The 15,871-nt window shown below is 32.7% G+C and overlaps 3 protein-coding genes across 5 annotated transcripts; 2 read left to right on the top strand and 1 right to left on the bottom strand.

Moving 5' to 3' along the window:
• LOC104771877 lies at positions 619-1,384 on the bottom strand. The gene is made up of 3 exons (XM_010496482.2): positions 1,024-1,384; positions 800-938; positions 619-689 (listed from the first exon to the last, which is right to left on the bottom strand). The coding sequence occupies exons 1-3, from the start codon at positions 1,246-1,248 to the stop codon at positions 673-675; spliced, it is 381 nt and encodes a 126-aa protein (XP_010494784.1). The 5' UTR covers positions 1,249-1,384; the 3' UTR covers positions 619-672.
• On the top strand, positions 5,975-7,335 carry LOC104771876 (50S ribosomal protein HLP, mitochondrial-like). Of its 2 annotated transcripts, none has more exons than XM_019242067.1 (4): positions 5,975-6,077; positions 6,188-6,223; positions 6,424-6,512; positions 6,757-7,335. In XM_019242067.1, exons 2-4 carry the CDS (start codon positions 6,190-6,192, stop codon positions 7,153-7,155), a joined length of 522 nt encoding a protein of 173 aa, XP_019097612.1. In that variant the 5' UTR covers positions 5,975-6,077; positions 6,188-6,189; the 3' UTR covers positions 7,156-7,335. The 2 variants fall into 2 exon arrangements, with proteins under 2 accessions (XP_019097612.1, XP_010494783.1); XM_010496481.2 differs by having other exon boundaries at positions 6,754-7,335.
• LOC104771875 (putative ALA-interacting subunit 2) lies at positions 10,992-14,063 on the top strand. Of its 2 annotated transcripts, XM_010496479.2 has the most exons (9): positions 10,992-11,323; positions 11,496-11,557; positions 11,657-11,731; positions 11,809-11,925; positions 12,037-12,107; positions 12,198-12,495; positions 12,582-12,871; positions 12,948-13,033; positions 13,620-14,063. In XM_010496479.2, exons 1-8 carry the CDS (start codon positions 11,242-11,244, stop codon positions 12,991-12,993), a joined length of 1,041 nt encoding a protein of 346 aa, XP_010494781.1. In that variant the 5' UTR covers positions 10,992-11,241; the 3' UTR covers positions 12,994-13,033; positions 13,620-14,063. The 2 variants fall into 2 exon arrangements, with proteins under 2 accessions (XP_010494781.1, XP_010494780.1); XM_010496478.2 differs by having other exon boundaries at positions 12,948-14,063.

Genomic DNA, 15,871 nt, shown 5'->3' with positions numbered 1-15,871 from the left:
GTACCCAATCAGCCGACTCCTACTTTCAATCCGACGATTTCGTGTCTACAATCCGACGAAATCGAGAACCCAATTTGAGCAAATACAGATTTGAGTGAATTTCGCGACTTTCAACCTCCCAGACGGAAAATTGTACCTTTTGAAAGAGAAACCCTTGCTTTTAGGGACAATTGATACAGGGGGGAGTGAAGGTTATATACTATTGGGCCTAGGCCTAGGGCTTTCACCCTTATTATACAAAAACATTGTAAAATCATTTAAAATATAATATTAAAACCATTTAAAAGTTTTTACAAGCGTTTTAAAACGGATTTTAAAAGGTTAAAAGGGTTTGTTTTGGGTATTTCAATGAATTTAAAGGATTTACAAGTGTTTTAAAACGTATTTTAAAAGGATTAAAAGAGTTTTTTTTGGGTATTTCAATAAATTTTATAGGATTTTACAAGAGTTTTAAAATGTTTTTAAAAGGATTCGGAAATGATAAACAACGTTTTAAACTTCATTGTAAATACCTAAAACTTAAACGAAGTATATATATAAAAGGAGTAACTTAACATATTTTTAGAATAGTGTCACAGTAAAAAAACTAAAAAATTTTTCTTGATGCAATAAGCTAAAGCACCATTCCTGCGATCACGTTCATATACCAGCAAGATGCAAACTTCCATTATCCTAGTCATTTTGTAATTCTGCAAATATAATATAATTGATGTTAGAACCATTTAAAATACATTGCAATACAAAAGTTGTTAACCCATCTAAAACCAGTTTAAATAACCATGTAAAAACCTACACTGACCTGCAAAGATATCAACCGCCATTTTCTTCCGTAAATCACCAATTGACTCATTTTTAAGATTGCCATGTGTTGTTATGCTCATAGCCAAACATTCGATTGTCTTCAGCATGAAGACACCACTATCTTCAATCTTATCAACCTATCAAGAAAAAACAAAGTGAAGAGTCCAAAGTATTTACAGAGACCATATCAAAAAACTAGAAAACAAGCTCAACAGTATTTACCTGAGGTATGCAATTTATAATACTGATTCTGAACGGAGATTTCTCTGTATCATTTTTCATCCCAAACTTCTTCTGGGCAATATAAGGCATTGCAACAGCATATGCACCCACCTGTTTGTCTTTAATTTTGTTGGTGTAGAAATGCTTGCCCAAGTCGTAGATAATCATCTCCTTCTTCTCCAAATTGATCATCAATGGCATCCAAAGCCTTTCCTTAACCAACATTGGCGCCAGTATTTTGTTTGTAGGTGCTTCCTTGAAGAGTTGACTGAATCCTTCTTCAGGGAACTCATATTCGTCTTTGTTGTCAACGAATATTGAGTAATATTCATCAATCTCTCTCAAAAAAGAAGTTTCAGCCAATGTCAATGATTTGCTTTTATAGAAGTGCGGATGACTTTCTTCTCTTCTGCTTAACAACTTCACAACTGTATCAACATGCTAAACAACAACAAAAAACAGATTAGAACAAGTCTTGTTGTCAAATAACTCATATAAATAAGTTCAGACCCGGTCACACATCATCTTGTAAACCAATTTAAACACATTGTAAATCTTTGAAAACGCTTAAAAGACATATTTTAATTCCTTTTAAAACCTTTTAAACCTCTTGTAAACACTTTTAAAAACCCTTTTAAAACTCTTTAAAACCTTTTTAAAACCTTTTTAAAACCCCATGAAACGTTAACAACACATTTGTAAAACCTTAAGCTTTGTTATCATACCATTGTTGTTAACGACTTCCCTGGCGTCTCTAGTGTTGTGAACCACTTGGCATCAACTTTTTTACCCAGAATTGTTAGTTGCCTACATCCAAAAATAAACAGAATAATCAAGAATACTTTCAAAACCATGAATACATCTGTTAAAAGACTAATTGAACTTTTACTTTTGTTGCTAGAAACTAAAACTTACTTTGCTTTCCTTGAATTCTTCCAGTCACTAAATACATCTAACCGGGTCTTATCAACTTTGGAAAAAGGATAAAGTATTGGGTCCTTCTTCTTCTCGGCCGTGTAAGGCGGCTGAGTGTGAATAGAAGGAATTGTATTTCGTTCACTTTTTCTTTGCACACCACCAACATCATCAGATTTAATCTTCTTTTTCTGTGGCTTTACAAAACAAAAAAATTTCACACTTTATATCGATACACTGGAAAACATTTTAAATATCTCATAGAAATAAATAATTAAGTTAGATACATACCCCTTCTCTAGCTTGAATATCAGCATCTGGGTTGTCACTTGGTTTACGCTTCTTCCTCTGTAGTGCCTCAAGAAAATCACAATTTTTTGTAAAACATTTAATAAAATGTAAAACATTATACAACTAGTTACTAACCTCTTTTCTGTTCATAACATCATCATCACCATCATTGCTTTGCTTACACTTTCTCTGCAGTTCATCATTTCTTGGTTTACTTGATGAAATCTTTTAAAATACTCACTTCTTAATGATTTACCTGTTTTCTCTCTCTCAAAACTCTCTTCTTACTGCTTGCTCCCTTCTCTTTATCAATGCTTTTATCTTTTCCACTATCCTCATCTTCTTCAGAAAGAAGATCAAATTTTGGTGTAGAAGGGCGTGGAGAAGGAGATTTATCCTTCAAAGATGATAACAATTGTGGTTTACAACAGGCTTTTAAAAGGATATTTGAGAACTTATAAAAATACTAGATATATGTACCTTTGGTGTTTCTTCAAAGTAATTACCATCATCACCACCAGTTTTTTGAGTGTTTTCATCATCTGCAGCGTAGCTCCCATCTTGTGTGTTTGATGGACGGACAGAATCTGCAGACTGGCTTTCTACGAAATCTTCTCTAGCAATATCTCCATCAACATTTTGTTTGCCAGCCTGCAACAAAAAAAAAGAACATATAACAACATCATTTTTAAGGTTTTACATTCTGTTTCAAAAGGGTTTTAAAAGGTTTAAGTCACTATGGTTGCCCTTTAATCAGTGTTATGCTGTAAATCCGTTAAAAACACTTTTTAAACAGAAAAACTTTTAAAATAGATACTGACCTCTTCATTTATAACCTCTTCATTTCTATTCTGTCCATCTTCATCTTCGTGAGACTGCAAAGGGAAAAGAAAAAAAAGGACCTCAGTTTAAAGAGTTTAGTGTCGAATATATGCGAAAAGGTGCGATCTTGTAATCTTACTCCTTTATCCTTATCTTTCCCTGATGTGGTTTTGACAGCTTCTTCAATGGCTTCTAGTCTTTTGTTGAAGTCATCTAACATAAAGAGGATTATGTCAAGTTTTTCTGAATCTGACAAATTTTTCTCCATTTTCTCTTGTTTCTCAAAGTCTGGCAATTTTTCCCCCATTTTGTCACCCAACTCTCCCAAAGCACAGTAAATATCAACTAATCTTGTAGACCATTCTTCTTTCTTCAACCTATAGCCTTTCATAACCAAGCCAATAACTTCTTCAAAATCATTGTCATCTTTATCAACCAAATGCTTATATTCTTCTGGATCTCCAATTATTGTTTTGACTTCAACCTACAAAAATAATCAAAATCCATCAAAACAAAACTCATCAAATATAGATAACCAATGAATAATCAAAACTACACTTTTAATAGAATTCAAAACTTACACAAGTTGCTGTCTTAATAGCTTCAACAACATCATCAAACCTTGCATAACGACTTGATTGCCAATTGAGAATCAGTGGATAGAATGTTCTTGAAAAATTACATCTTATCGCAAATTTATCACCAAAAATTGGAACAGCACTCAAGGCCCATATATATAATGCCATGGGAAATCCCTTGACACTATACTGACCTTTGAACCAAGTATTTTTATCGAATTTCTGAATGCATGTGGCGAGAATGTTATACGCTTCCTTGCCCCATGGTTGGGCTGTATACATCTCGAAATCTGATGCATGCTTCAGCCTAGACAGAGGTATCTTCTCTGTTGAATTTGGTGTCATCAAAATACCTTCTGTTAATACCACTGCAGCGAGGCATTCCTTTTCCTTGTCATCCAAAGGTTCTTCACCCTCTTCTGGTTCATTAAATAGTCGATATTGAAGTTGAGTTAAAGTGTAATCTCCTCTCACCGCCCAAGAATATGGTTCACTAATTGGATCTTTTCCGTTATTCCTTGGTTCTCTATGAATAGGTTCGCATTGAATCCCTATGTTTAATAAAACAATGATGTTAGTTTGTTCAAACTTTGCCTAATATAAACTGTTCTAAAACCCTTTTAAATCCCTTTTAAAACTCTTTTAAAACTCTTAAAAGGTTTTAAAAGAGTTTTAAAAGGGTTTAAAAACTTCTAAAACAGGAAAAACCCTTTTACAATAGTTTTAAAAGGTTTTAAAAAGGTTAAAAACCCTTTTAAAACCCTTTTAAAACCATTTTAAAACCCTTTTAAAACCCTTTTAAAAACCTTTTAAAACTATTGTAAAACCCTTTTAAAACCATTTAAGAGTTTTAAAAGAGTTTCAAAAGAGTTTTAAGAGGGTTTTAAAAGGGTTTTAAAACATTTAAAACGGGAAAAACCCTTTACAATAGAGTTTTAAAAGGGTTTTAAAAGAGTTTAAAAGAGTTTTAAAAGGTTTTTAAAAGGGTTTTAAAAGGTTTTTAAAACCATTGCAAACACTTTATAATTACCTGTTGTAAGGAAGAACTCTCTCATGGAAAACCGAAGAGGTTGCATGTCGACTGTAAACCATAAGTTTCTCCCTCTTGTCTTCAGCCTTCTCAGCATCAAGTAGTGGAATATTTTCCCAGAAAATCCAATGTCTCTGGCAGAAAGATTGATGATGTGCCCAAGGAAGGAAGATTGAAGCTTCGTGAAAGATGCTTTTCCTAATGTATGTTTAACTTTGGCAACTAGGCTTAAGTCCGAATGTTGACATATGTTTGCTCCAACAATTGGTTCTAAACCCATACCATATGTTGGTTCTGGTAGTGCAAGGGGTTCAAAATCAGTTGATGCCATCTGTTAAAGAAACACACTTAATTAGACTTTTCAACGGATTTACAAGAGTTTTAAAAGGGTTTTTAAAAATCAACATCACACGTTATCGATCTGAAGTCATCTTATCAACACACTTTATCAACATAATTCAACTACGACCGATCTAAAAATTGATATCAAATGGTTTAACAGGGACTTTCTAAAAAGTGTTTTACAAGAGATAACAAAAATCCAAATTTACAAGACTTTACTAATTTCAAATCCATATCAAACACAATTATCGATCTGAATGCATCAGATCTGAATGTGGATCGATATCAAAGAAACTGAAGGGACTTTTAAAAACTATTTTAAAAGAACATAAATCCATATTTAAAAGAGTTTACATATTCCAAATCGATATCAAAGAAATCTAAAAGCCCTAAATTTAAAAAAGCGATAGTCCAAATTGATAAACCCAGAAAGAAACAAAGAAAGAATGAACCTGCCTGCGATAGAACCAGAATCAATGTCGGGAATTACGTGTACGAGAGACGAAAGCGCAGAATCGCCGCGAAGAAGGATCGAGAATCGCTGCAAAGAAGGATCGAGAATCGCCGCGAAGAATCGCCGATGAACGAAGGAGAGAGAATCGTCGGTTGAGGAAGGACAGAAGCACGGTGAAGTGGAAAGAAAATTTGGTTTCCTTCATTAAGGGTAAAAAAGTCTTTTTCACCAAAAAAATGGGTACCCTTAAAAATGGACCCTTCCCAAGAGCATTTTTAAAAAGTTGAAGGCAAAAAGGAGCATTTTTGCCTTTGTCCCAAAGATAAGAGTAGATAAAATTTGATATCAAACCCAAAAATTGTCCCTCTCTATAGTTTTCTGTTTTGTTTCCTAAAATAAACTAAACGACTTTGAAGCCCAACATTCATTTGTTTGGGCCAAAAGTAGAAAACTCAAATGACAATTACCATGATACCCCTAACTAAAACCTTGTATTTACTATTTGTTGCCACGCTTAAACCTTTCCTGATACTCATACTCCCCTCCTCCGCCCTCGCTCGCTCGATCAGTCGTCACTTGCTGCAACGAATCTGTTATTTTCCTTCTCCATTAACAACAACACGTAAGTTTCAATAACCAGTTCGATCTCTTCCCTCTCTCTCTCGCTATAATCCCTTTTGTTTTATTTTATTTTGTTAATTGGTATTAAAAGATCGCAAATTTCAATTGCAGAAATGGCGGCAGCTCTCGCTTCCAGATTATCCCGAGGTAATGGAAACTACTTTATTCCTCCTCCTTTGATCTCATCCTTGTTTCTTATAACCATAGATTCTCGGTTTATGTTTTGCAGATTCAATTTTATAGACTGTGTATAGATAGGTTTGGCTAAAAATCAGATCTTTGCCGTTAAAAAAATATTTTAGAGTTTTTATCTATCTGATTTTGATTCGTACACAAATCATGAGCAGGAGGACGTTCATTGCTTGGAGGTCTTAACAATGTTGGTTTGATGAGTACTTCTTTTAATGGAATGATGAATGAAACTATCCTCTCTCAGGTCAGAAACCAATTTCTTAAACAGATATATATGTCTTGCAATTTTAGTATTTGTTGATTTTGAACCGATACTACTAGTGAGTGTTTCTTTTTTTTTTTTTTTTTTTTTTTTTTTTNTTTTTGTCAACAATAGTGAGTGTTTCATATTTGTCGATTCTGCTTGGATTGAATCAATGCGGATTAGTGGATCAAAATGGTTATTTGAAATGTCTTAAAAGCTTCTTGATTTTGGTGGAAAGCAGCAGCAACAGCGCAGGACATTTATTCAAATGGGAACAGTTCTCAAAGTAGTGGACAATTCGGGTGCGAAGAAAGTGAAGTGTATTCAAGCTCTAAAGGGGAAAAAGGGAGCTCGTCTTGGCGATACCATAGTTGCTTCCGTGCAAGAAGCAATGCCAAACGGTAAAGTGAAGAAAGGAGCGGTTGTTTACGGTGTGGTTGTTCGTGCTGCGATGCAGAGAGGTCGTGTTGATGGAAGCGAAGTTAGGTTTGATGATAACGCTGTTGTTCTTGTCGACAGTAAAGACAAGAAGACCAAAACCGATCGCCAGCCGATTGGTACTAGAGTGTTTGGTCCTGTTCCGCATGAGCTTCGCAAGAAGAAACATCTCAAGATTCTTGCTTTGGCTCAACACATTGCTTGAGACACAACAATAATAATCCTCCTATGTTTTTTTTTTTTTTTTTATGGTCCTCTTCAGTAAACTCTAGTGTTACCTCATGTTTTTTCTTTTTGTGTTATAAGGAATTATTAAGCTGCTTTAAACTTTCATAAGTCCCCAAGGTTTATAGGCCTTTGTGCCTTGGATTTTTTTTTTTTGGTCCATGAAATATTAAATTCAAATGATAGCCAAAAACAAGAAGAAGCTGTTCTTCACTTTGAATATTTATGGTGCTCTTCAGTAAACTCTAGTGTTATGTTACCTAATCTATACTATTAAAAGGGAAGCATTTTTAATAATTAGACATAGATTAAGAGATTATTACATGAAATGCCATTGGATCTCGGGTTGACCCGGTATATTCATATTCAGATCGTGATTAATGTGACTAAGAGGATGGGTTCTAACTTCTAAATCCGTATCCAAACATATACAATCATTTAAATTTATTACCATAAGAATTAGACTCTTCAATTCAAAAATATATATACATGTAAACATATTTAATTTCGTAATATATTTTGAGATACTTTTGGAAACAAAATTTTATTTTAATATAATGATAACTATTTGATTGGGTAAAGAATTGGTCAAATCTAATTTGTTATCATAAATTACGTGATTAATTTAAGGAAACAAATATTGGTTTATTAAAAATGGAAATAGATAATGTTAGATTTTCAAATTTGTTCTAAAATTTAATATATTTTATGGAAATAAAAGAATAATTATAAAAAAGAAAATAACTAATGAAATATCTTTAAAAGGAATATACTCTTCAATATTGATTTCAAGTTGATTAATAAAAAAATATTACAAAAAGTGATATTTTAATGGTTGTCAAAAAAAAAAAATATTAATGTCTAGGTAAATTACGGATCTACAAAATCCTTGTGTAAATTCTAATTTTAAAATATTATGTTTAATAAAAAACGATTGATACTATATTTCCGATATCCTGAAAATTTTAATAAGATTTGTTGTTATACTTATAAATTAAAGATATTCTTTTAGTCATGTAACAAATATTAAAACAAAAATATGGATAAATATATGATGGCAAAATTTGTGGAAACCATCAACAAACAATTAGGAAATTTATGCAATATTTTTGGCAAAAAATATCTTAACAATAAATGAAAATTTTCAAACAGATATCTAACTTTTTCCTATATATATAACATAGTATTTGTGTTTAAGCCTTGGATATATACATTTTTTTTTTGTTTCAATTTTGATAGCACATATTTTTTTTTTGTTCTTTTTGCTAATTGTAGTAGAATCTAATTTGAGTTTTTACTCTTGATTTCAGCGTTCAAATGAAGCATGAGACGGTTGTTTCTCCACTTGTGTGTCACTATCTCTTCAAACCAATGGTACTTTAATATATTTATTCTTAAGTTTTCTTAGTTTTTTTGGTGGATTTTATATTATGGTGAGTTGATCTTTATTTTACCTGACACACATTTTGATTGGAAAAGCTTAAAAATCGAGTTCTTATAAAATCATCAAAATTATTAATTATGATATATAGAAGATCTGGAAGAGTTGTTGATAGAAAATGGATCCTAAAACCGACTCATTGAGCTAAATGAAAATTTTTGTACTTTCCTGAATTTGAATTCTTGGTTGAATTGTCTATTAGATCAAAGAAATCACCAAGATACAGTTTATACTTTGATGTTGGGGGATGTTATTGCAGGGAGAATTTGGGCAGGTCACAACTTATTGATGTTTGATTGTGCAAGGGAAAGAGAATAATTGCAGAGATTGGTTTTCAACCATCCAAGCCAAAATGTGTCATCGATTCTTTGGATTGTTGGTGATATGAATTAGTACAAACACTAAACATTCCAAAATGTTAATATTTTCATGAGCAGAATGTTAAATGATGTATTTTTTTTAAATGATGAAATTTTGTCTCTTTGATTTTGTTTTAAAGTGATTTTGTATATTATTAGTTTGTGTGCTTTGTTATTGAAGATGGAAAACTTTGCCTCGATATTTTGGAGCATGAATCTAACTCATGTGTATGTGATACACATTAACATTAAGAATTTAATTTTTTGGTATTTTTCTATCTTTTATTTAAGATGGATAATAATAAGGGTGTGTTATGCATTGTTTTAACCATGAAAAATGTTGGATCACACAAGAATCAAGTACGAAAAAAAAAAATATAACTAAACCCTAATTAATATTATTATAACAAATAGAAAAAACCAAAAAAAAGAAGAGAATTTTTAGATTATATTGACTTATTCAATTATGAAAATAGTTATTATATTTGTAATATATAATCTAACCACAATATACTATTTTGAAAATAGCATATTCTTTATAATTTTTTTATGATTTTAGATTCATTCACTATCTCAAAAAATGGAAATATTATCAGTTGTCAAAAATTTTAATTTAAGTTATATACTTTATATACTATGTTGAAAATTTTGCGGATCTTGGTTTATATTTATTTATACTATTATTTTAATTATAGTTGTCTTTACATATAATAAAAACAAATATGATCATTCTTTTTGTATAAATGGAATTAAAAACAAATCAAATATTAAACTGGTATGGATTTGGATTATGAACGTTAATATTCCTTAAAAAATACGGCTACAGACATAATCCCACACATATATAATATATTATAATTCTAATAGCAAACTAAGTTTTTGAAATCAATCTCGTACGTATGTGCGGGTCCGAATCTAGTAAGGAATTAAGTTGCTTTAAACTTTATAAAGTCCCCAAGGTTAATTATAGGCCTTTGTGCTTTGCATTTTTTTTGGTCCATTAAATATAAAATTCAAATGAAAGCCAAAAACAATTTCTGTTCGGATTCACTTTTATTTTTAAAAAAATATTTATAATTTCAAGGGAATGTCAAAGAAAATTTAAAGCAATACATGTTGTATTGCTTCAAGCCTTCAACGAGGCTGCGAACCTATTTTGCAGATGCCCCCCTGTTTTGCAGCTGTTTCCAATATTAGCTTTTTAATATCATAAATAGTCCCTACTGTTTCGCTTATTATATTATTTCGCCAATTGGTTTCTTTATCAACAATTTAGGCCTGGGCATTCGGTTAACCATTCGGTTTCGGTTCGGTTGTATTCGGTTTCGGTTATTTTGGATATAGTAATATAGTAACCATTTGGATATTTTTGAAATTTCGGTTCGGTTCGGTTCGGTTTCTTTCGGTTCGGTTTCGGTTTGGTTATTTAAATAAATAACCATAACTAACATAAATTATATTAACATTAACCAAATAAACCAAATATAACCAAAACTAACCGAATATAACCAAAATTAACCAAATATACAATAACAAAAATACAAAAAAGGGAAAAATATGGATTCAATTTTACAAAATAGTATTTAACTTTGTAAATTCAAAATAATAACATTTACATATATTGATTATTTAAAATATTTAATTGTTTTGAATCTAGAAATAATTTATATTTTAAGTTTATTTTATAGTTTTGCATAATATTAAGTATATAATATTTGATATCTTCTAGGTTTTCGGATATTTCGGTTAACCATTTAATTGTCGGTTCGGTTCGGTTCGGTTTCAGTTAGTTTGGATATAGATTTTTACTAACCATTCGGGTATTTGAAGAATTTCGGTTCGGTTCGGTTTGGTTTTTTTCGGTTCGGTTTCGGTCGGTTATTTAGTTATCGGTTATTTTGCCCAGCCTTACAACAATTGATCCAATTAAATAAATAAAAAACATATTAGCAGCATAAACCTAATATTTTAGTTTATTCCATATATAATAAAACTTTTCAAATCGAGTCCTCAGTTTCTAAAATTTTTCTGGTTATTTTTTCCTCCTTTCAATTTTATTGAAGACAAGAAAGAAAGATTTTAATTTACAAATTCAAAAACAAAAATCTAGATCAGGTGAATTCACCCAGAGAGAGAGAGAGACCAAAGCGATTTATCAATCCACCGGTGAGATACGCCGGATTTTTTTTGTCCCCCCGCCGCAAAAGAGAATTAATATCTTCTTCCCCGATGTATTGCTGAAGTAGTGTAGACAGTGGGGATAATAATGATGGAAGTGGAAGGATCGACCACTTCGATGAATCGTGCTTCTGATCATTCTTCCTCCTTACGATCCAGACGATCTAAAGGTAAAATCATAACGCTTTCTTCTCTCTTAAGGATTTCGAAGTTTCAATCAGAGTCTTTAGTTTTATAGTTCGTTCTTACGGTTTTAATCTAGGGCAAAAAAATTGATGTGATTTGGTATCGATTTGTTGCAATTGTTTTATTAGACTGATGTAACATTTTTTGATTTGGCAGCTCTGTATCAGTTTAAGCAGCAGAAACTCCCAGCTTGTAAGCCAGTCTTAACACCAACGTCGGTTAGTAGTAGTAACATGAATCTTTGTGACATGAAAAAAAGCTAAGCTTTTTATTTTTCTTCTGATTCTTGCAACTTTACATTTTACATTTCTTTGCAGGTTATAACAGTGTTTCTACTGATGGGTTTTGTTTTCATTCCCATTGGCCTTATTACTCTTCGTGCTTCTCGTGATGTAAGTCTCGTTTAATCGAATGAAATGGTTTGAAAGTTTTCTATTGTGTTTGAGGTTTTAAATCCTTTCAATGGCAGGCTATTGAAGTTATAGACCGGTATGATGTTGACTGCATTCCTGAAGAATTTAAAACCAACAAACTGTTGTATATAACTGATTCATCTATCCCAAAGAATTGTACGCGTTTCTTGAAGGTAAATTTCTTTCTGCTCCATTGATTCCCCCAACCAGTAGCCTCTTCATTGTTGCATATTGGTGCGTTTTACTACTTTTCAGTATCATTCATTCTGTATGTACAATTATAGGTACAAAAGTATATGAAAGCTCCAATTTTTATCTACTACCAGCTCGATAACTACTATCAAAACCACCGTCGGTAAATTAGCTAGATCCCTTGTTCATTTACTTATTAAATTTGGTGATGAGAAAGTCCAACTTTTGGTGGCCGATGATTTTTTGTTTGCAGGTATGTAAAGAGTAGAAGTGATCAGCAACTGTTACATGGACTTGAGTATAGCCACACAAGTTCTTGTGAACCTGAGGAGTCAGCTAATGGCCTCCCGATTGTTCCTTGTGGTTTGATGGCTTGGAGTATGTTCAATGATACATTTGCGTTTGCTCGTGAAAGAACGAAACTGAAGGTGAGCCGGAATAACATTGCGTGGAGAAGTGACCGCGAGCACAAGTTTGGAAAGAATGTGTATCCTCTCAATTTCCAGAATGGAACTTTGATTGGTGGAGCAAAGTTGGATCCGAAAATTCCAGTATGCATTCTTTAACCACTTAATTCTATTACCATAAAAATCTAAAATCGTATAGTTTAGCTTAGGCAATGCTGTTTAATCTGCAGCTAAGTGACCAAGAGGACTTTATCGTGTGGATGCGAGCAGCTGCGTTGCTAAGCTTCCGGAAATTATATGGAAGAATTGAAGAGGACTTGGAACCTGGAAACGTTGTTGAAGTAAATTTGATGAACAATTACAACACTTACAGCTTTAGTGGGCAGAAGAAGCTTATTCTTTCCACATCAAATTGGTTAGGAGGAAGAAATGATTTCCTCGGCATCACCTATATTGTCGTTGGTTCTTCTTCCATAGTCATATCCATCATCTTCATGCTGCTCCATTTGAAAAATCCGAGGTAAAAAAAGGATACATTCATTGGCAGAAACCCTTTCTTTTGTTCAATTGCTTATGTACACCATTCTCAATCTCAGGCCTTATGGGGACAATTCTTGGAACAAGAAAAGCCTTTCAAGTTGAGAAGCTCTTACATTCTTACTCTGACAGATTCCGATTCCAGGTTCATATATATTCCTACATACTCAAGAGCTGTAACTTGTCACTATATATATGATCATCTAGATAAAAGGAGTACATAACCTCTCTGTGAACCTATAGTTCTAGAAAACTGAAGGTTCCTCCGTTCTCTCTATGATCCTTGTGTTCGGGTTCTAAAGATTAAATGAAAAGATAATTGTTTGACCCTTCTTTTACTCTTAAATCTCTAATGTGATGGGTTTAATTGGGTATATCTGTTTTTAGAGCCTCTAAGTTTAGCAAATCTAAGAAAAGCATTATAGAGAATGCATCACTGGCGTTCTGCAAACCTTACATTTATTTTCATCCATATCCCGAAAAATCCTCATGTTTTCTTCTCAATTTTCCATCTTTGCCACCTGAAGTCTCTCTATATAGCCTCTCCCATTTGTCTTCTCCACATCATATGCACCTCTAAGTTCTCCCATTGAAAGATCTTTCGTTCATCAAGTCAAAAGCATCTTTCAATCTTCCTCTGCCCTCCTCACTCGTAAAAGATCCATTTTTTTCTTTCTCAAACTAAACCCGTGTTTTTCCTTCTGCTGCATCGGATTGTTGTCGGGGAAAAGAGAACTGGGTGAAAGAAAAAAAAAAATGGCCAAGGAAATGAGGTTTGTTCAAACATGGGGAGAGGTAGCACCAAGGCTTATTGCATCTCACCAGAAACAACAACAGCAATTCTCAAACTTGCCAAAGCTTGAGACTATTTTCGAAGAAGGATGTTGCGTCGATAGTCTTTCCGTTAGGGCGCCGAAGCGGATTGTAATCTTTCTTCCTCTTGCACTCTCAATGATTTTGTACATGGTGTTGCACAAGAGTATCATAGGTTATTGATTTGACTTTGTCTATTGGTATTGAGACTTTTTGAATCTGTGATGATGAGAAGAAGAGAATGTTCAGGACGATATACAAGAGAGATTGGATATGTTGTTGATGATGCAAAGTTAAGGACAAAATCTCTATACGAAATCAGGTCAAGAGAGAGTTGAAATTGAATTGTCTGTGTTTTTTAATTTCCAGGATTTGTAATCTGATTGCTGATTCTGATTCTGATTTATTCAATTGAATAAACTCTGATGAGTTCCAGACAAATACAAGCTTTAGTTCAGTTTTTGTTTGGTTTCGATTCGATTATTTACATTTTTGACAAAATTCACTACTACACATCCAGAAAAAACTTGCTAAATCTGTATATTTTTGATCCTATGTTCTTTGAGGAAGCATGTTACGGTGTAAATGCGTAATCCAAATGGACTTCCTCGAAGAGCTCTTTGTCCTTAATCACAACGTGTTTTTTTTTATAATACCAATCCTGTATGGCTATGCGGCCATTTGGACATTCGTTGACAGAATATGCGAGTGTAAGGATGTAGTCAAGTAACATATACGGGTAGATTGGCATAGACCAGTACCACCGAACCATCTTCTTGTTGTTGTGTTGTGTCTCTGCCACACGTAATTAACAACATTGATCTGATTACAATTATATCTATAAATTTGAACTATTAGTATATTGTGGTTTAGTTCTTGTACAATTTACATCTCAGACGAATACTGTCTACAAAGATAACCTTGAACACCAAGCTGACATTAAAGAACATTATTAAGGAAATACAAAAGTTTGGACACCAAGTTCAAGCATATAAATTAGGCATGACAAATACTAAAAAAACAGCATATAATTTCATACAAAAAAAAGAAGTAAAGACATGACAACTTTTAAGGAAATGATCAAGACTCAAGTTATACAAAGAGTACATCACTATATCTTATTTGACGCCAAGTTCAACAAATTTTAAATAAACAATACTGGAAGAAAAGATTTCACGGCAATTTCGTGTATATATAGAGAGTACCAAAAAAATATCTTTAGAGATTATATAGAGTAAAAAAGTGTGGACATCAACTTTACATTGTACAATAATGGCTCATTGTGTATCTAACCAGAGTCAACAACAACAATTATCAAACTTGCCAAAGCTTGAGACTATATTTCCTTTCACTGTTAGGGCACCTAAGCGGATTGTTATTTTTGTGCAAGTAACATAATGATGCACAAGAGTATCATAGGTTCTTGATTCAACTTTGTAATTTGGTTATTGAGACATTTTTATTGTGTGATGATGAGAATAATAGAATAACTATTTTGGACAATAAAAGATTGGAGATGTTATTAAATATGGAGAGTTGATGATGACAATAATATATATTGGTTTAAGGGATGAACCTTGAGTTAAATCTCTTATAATCTCATTTCTTTACCCTCCTACCATCAAATATATATGTTCAATTATTTATTTCCTTAAAAATATTATTCTCGTCTTTAATGTCAACTTGGTGTTCAAGCATAAGTCTCTATAGAGAAGACGAGAGAAGATCCACACTAGAAATCATCACCTCAACATAGTTTAGAGATTTTTGAAATATGCCTCAACTTTTAAGCCAAATCTTGAAGCCCTTTGTTAACAAAAACGTCTTCGTAAGTTTAATTATTTTATACAATAATTAGTGCTTATTTAACTACTACACTATATATTGTTAATCTTGTTGTTTGATTAGTTAACGTATACTTACATATTGATAGAGACACAACATGATGCTTCGGACGTTGTGGAGTTCGTCTACGCAAATTAGTCTCGGTAGCTACCCGTTTATGTTAATTGACCATATCCTTAAGGTCGGAGATTCTTCAGATGGTCGCATAGAGAGAGCGCAAGATTCATGGGATGAAAAAGAAGTCTTGATTAAAGACCCGAAACTCGCAGACGTTGTTCGTAGTACAATGAATATCGGATTTGACCGAATGGGAAGAGATATTCAC

Source organism: Camelina sativa, chromosome 20 (genome assembly GCF_000633955.1).
Source record: "Camelina sativa cultivar DH55 chromosome 20, Cs, whole genome shotgun sequence".
NCBI classification, from domain to species: Eukaryota; Viridiplantae; Streptophyta; class Magnoliopsida; order Brassicales; family Brassicaceae; genus Camelina; species Camelina sativa.
The sequence above is the reverse complement of the archived record's forward strand: the minus strand, read 5'-3'. Positions and strand labels throughout refer to the sequence as shown.